The sequence below is a fragment of the Musa acuminata genome, chromosome BXJ1-2, assembly GCF_036884655.1.
Source record: "Musa acuminata AAA Group cultivar baxijiao chromosome BXJ1-2, Cavendish_Baxijiao_AAA, whole genome shotgun sequence".
Lineage (NCBI taxonomy): Eukaryota > Viridiplantae > Streptophyta > Magnoliopsida > Zingiberales > Musaceae > Musa > Musa acuminata.
In genome coordinates this window covers 23,790,813-23,795,018 of record NC_088328.1, presented here as the reverse complement: position 1 = coordinate 23,795,018, position 4,206 = coordinate 23,790,813, and the positions used below count along the sequence as shown (strand labels likewise).

At 46.1% G+C, this 4,206-nt stretch overlaps 1 protein-coding gene across 1 annotated transcript; it reads right to left on the bottom strand.

Annotated features, from left to right (window-relative positions):
* Positions 1-410: 410 nt before the first annotated feature.
* LOC103976377 (L-gulonolactone oxidase 2) lies at positions 411-3,487 on the bottom strand. The gene is made up of 4 exons (XM_018822317.2): positions 2,798-3,487; positions 1,617-1,872; positions 1,323-1,490; positions 411-1,239 (listed from the first exon to the last, which is right to left on the bottom strand). The coding sequence occupies exons 1-4, from the start codon at positions 3,476-3,478 to the stop codon at positions 527-529; spliced, it is 1,818 nt and encodes a 605-aa protein (XP_018677862.2). The 5' UTR covers positions 3,479-3,487; the 3' UTR covers positions 411-526.
* Between the last annotated feature and the right edge of the window lie 719 nt (positions 3,488-4,206).

Below are 4,206 nucleotides of genomic sequence, written 5' to 3'. Positions count from 1 at the left end.
TGCATCACTATGTATAAGTTCCAGCAACTCAATAATTCTCTCTCTCATTCCACTAAATAGAGAGTTGGTTAATTTTTCATGAATGTAAGACTTGTAAGTCGCATATAACTCATAATCGAATGGATCTAGATATTCATCCTTTAGCAACAGCGAAGAATATCGCGTTAACATACTATGTCTCTTCACACGATGGCACTAATAATGGCACTGTTATTTCTTGCAACCTCGTCCCTTTCATGCAACGGATACCGGCGAGTCGCATTGGGATCTTGCTATTAAAAATAATGAGAAATTATGTACTAATTGTTTTCCCATAAAGAAATTGATTAAGACATTATAATTCCATAGAATGGCTTGTATAAGTCATCTTGGACCAGTACAGATAAATCAGAAGGAACGTAATCAGCCTCTCATACAATATAGCATTTGTCGACCCTTGCTTTAATATTACAATATAAAATTATGTAGCAATTATTGACTGACATCACGTCTTTTATTCAAAGAGGAAGCGACACAGAAACAGATCTTACAGTGAATGTGAACGGTATGATGAGCTCCATGGCAAACCATCAGCTTCCACGGATTTAATCTTCCGGCAAACTCGAGCCTGTTCATATACTTGTCCAGATCGACAATAATAGCCTTGTTTAGGAGCGCAGTGGTCATCAGTGGAGCAAATGCACAGTCCCTCCAGTGCACAACCATCGCCCTGCACCACAACTTCCTTCCCTCGCAGTCCCAGCACTGCATCGGTCCAATCTGAAGAGAACAATCCTTTGCTGTCATATTTTTGCATGGCACTCACAAACTTGTCCAACTTAGCCCCCAACTTGTTCTTGATATTGAGGAAGCCGACGTTTCTGTTCTTCCCCCAGTGCGGCAACCCATGGTACTTGAACAAGGCCATCTGTTCGATCTCCTCGAGCACATCCTCATAGAGTCGCGGCCGTTTTGGATCCCTGGAACGGTAGTATGTGATGTCGATCTCCACCACGTCGTCCGTTTTGCCAAGATAGGCCGTGGAGTTGCGGAGAAAGCGCATGAAGAAGCCAAAGTACAGCTCGGTGCCGCAGAGTGCGTTGGAGTGGGCGTCGCGGAGCTTCTTGACGTCGGCGATGAAGTCTGCAACGGTGGTGAAGGGGATGCTTATCGCGGTTTGGTGGTAGAAGGACCCCGCAAAGCGAGGGTCAAATCCACAGGCTGTGAGAAGGTTGTCTTCTGCACTCCTTAGGCACGAACCTGGAGAGATGATGGTTCAGACTAATTAATTCAGGTGTTACATGTGTCATCATATATATTCTTCGGATAATTGGAGGACCTACCGGAGGATTGCATGTCGCTTTGGTTTCCAATGACCGGATAGCCGGTGAAATCTGACAAGCCGCCGTCATTGTTCTTAAGCCCCATGCCGTTCGCGATCTGAGTATCTACTTGCGATCTGGAAAGCACGCATTTGCCTCCGGCATTTCCTGTTAATTCCAATAGTTCCTCTGCAGTCATAAACACAAACACATGGTAGAGGACAAGAGATGCCTTGTCAGTATAAATCTCGTACGATACTGCTCGAACACTACATCAAGATTGTCAAGCAAAATAAAAGCTGCAATATATAAGACCTGAAGCACGTGCAGAGGCTACGTCGATGGAGGACTGCGCTCGAAACACTAGCAAATCGTTTTCGCCCTTTCCTTTGGTGGTGATGGGGACCTTGATATCATCGCGGTACACCACTCTGCCTTGTGACGGAAACCAGCTGATGTCTCCATAGTACGTAGTGACAGCGTACGAGGAGATGGTTTGCTCGAAGCCAACGTCGCCTATGACCCTGTGGGTGATGGATCGCTTGAACATTGGCTCAAGTTGGAGGGTGACCTGGTCGATCGGTTCAAGAAATTCGTAGATTACTTCTCATGAAGCAGCAGAACAAAAGCTTCCATGTATTGCATGTCAACTCTTTTCAGCTATTCAGGCAAAAAGATTGAAACAAGAACTACTACTACTGACATCCCCTATCGTCCGATGTAATTAGTGGACCCGGTCGTAAGCTCTGCAAGGCAAGGCAGTATGGACCTGCCTGCCTCTTGCCTTGCGCGAGGCTCCGCATGTGAAGGGCCACTCTCATTTACACCGAGCCATCATCAACGTCACTGTGGCTGTTCTTAAAAGGAAAATACTATTCATTATAAGATATAACTAAATGCAAAGCTTCAAATCATGCACTCGCTATCATATAAGTTTGCTTTTTCTCTGATCTTTGTCCATGTGGGTTTGCATGTGCTCATATGTTCCATAACACTCAATTGTGTTGTGTAGTTACTATAAACTACGAGTGCACGTACATGGAATCATTAGAACGATTCAAAGGTTTGCATTAGCCCAACAAGGAAGACACGCAAAGCAAGAAAAGAAGGAAAAGATTAAAACTAAAGTCCACTGGGATCATCAACTGCCTATTATTTTACATTACTTTCTAGATTCTAGGTAAAGAACAGGTCTTCTCCTTTGTAAAGTGATTTGATAGAAAACAAGTTATTTTTCTTTTTTGTCTAGACATTTTGCTGACGTAGTGCAAACAAAGCCTTGCTAATAACAATAGAATGATCTCTATTATAACATGAAGAATTAAGGATATAGTTGCACCTAATTAGCATCGAGACGTGGCAAGTCCTGTACTCAGTTTATGAAAGTACTTGACGTGGTTGGAAGAACCACCATGAAGAACTAAGATGAGTTATCACATGGATCTCAAACTGTGTAAAGAACAAAGAATAACACGTAGGTCACCACATATATATACCTGAGAAATAACTCCGAGAACACCGAGAGAAACCTTGGCAGCCAAGAGATCAGGATCATCCTCACCAAGGTTAACGATCTTGGCGTAGTATCCGTTCACCGGGACCGGACGTGGAACCACCAGCCTCATCCCCACCACATATTCGTGCACTGCTGAGCCTTTCCCGAACAACGAGCTCCCGTGCGAGCCGGTGCTCAGCAGCCCTCCCAGCGTTACCCCTTGCCAATACGGCGAGTGGGGCAGCGCCAGGCCACGGGCGGCCGCCGCGTCGAGGAGCTGCCTAAGTGTGATCCCTGCCTCGAACGTCATCCGCGAGGTGGCCATGTCCACGCGCACCGATCTGTTGAGGCGCTGGGTGCTAATGACCAGGCCCTGGCCACTCGGCCCGCCGGGGCACGACAGCTTGGGGATGCTGTGGGAGTACCTCGTGACCGCCTTCATGTGCTGCTGCTTCGCGGTGGCGCCGGAGACAGCGAACAGGAGCTCCTGTTCGGTCTTAGGGTACGCGACCGCGGCGACGTGGCAGGTGCTGCGATCAGGGAAGGCCCCATAGCCGTTGGTCACGGTGCAGTTAGTGTTGCCGGACCGGCACTGGACAACGGGCCCTGGCGGCGATCCTTGGACCAGGAGAAGCAAGACGGCGAGGCCGGACGCGAACAGGGCAATGCGTGTAGCAGCCATGATGATTGTCCAGAGTTGGTCTGGGTATATATATATATATATATATATATATAGATAGCTTGATCACGGTTTACGTAACAATTAGGTGTCAGAAAAAAAATCATATAAAATAAGGGAGATAAAGCACGTTGACTAAGCAAGAGACTATGCAATCCTGAAAGATATGAAGTGTTGAAAAGGCTCATAATTGTCATTGTCTCGGTGCCGGCTAAAGGCTGATGGTTGATGGTCATATAACACGTGATTCAAGAAGGAGATTAGGTGATTAATTCCTAGAGAGAGGTAGAAGAGTTGTCAGTTTCACGTCTCAAAGTCTCTGAGGAAATCGGGGATGTTTGCGACAGACGTCTACCTAAAAGTCTCGGTGTTGTGTCATCCATATTACTTTGATATACGTTCGATGCATGGACGTGCAATAAGAGGAGCTTAGAGTCAAAAAAAAATTAGATACGCACCCAATGTGACTCATTTATGTCAATTACGTACATGAGCCGAGTTGAATTTAACGAAAACCGATAAGAACGTCGATTCCAGAACATCAACGTGGGACTCGACGTTCTTATCATTATTATTATTGTAAGAAATGATACCCAAGATCGTGTTGACATACTATGCTAGTGATGGCTGCATCGAGTACCATCTGTGGGCATGGTTGGTTGGTCACGCATGCCTCTCGATGGGATCAGAATTGTACAAGGATGGCTGCATCGAGTACCATCTGTGGGCAA

What these genes read in the sequence shown, in the direction of transcription:
- LOC103976377 (XM_018822317.2), bottom strand. Translation starts at nt 3,478, where the DNA reads ATGGCTGCTACACGCATTGCCCTGTTCGCGTCCGGCCTCGCCGTCTTG. An exon ending in AGCCTCTGCACGTGCTTCAG is followed by an intron (nt 1,491 to 1,616) that starts GTCTTATATATT and finishes TTATGACTGCAG; the next exon opens with AGGAACTATTGGAATTAACA. An exon ending in AAGCGACATGCAATCCTCCG is followed by an intron (nt 1,240 to 1,322) that starts GTAGGTCCTCCA and finishes TCATCTCTCCAG; the next exon opens with GTTCGTGCCTAAGGAGTGCA.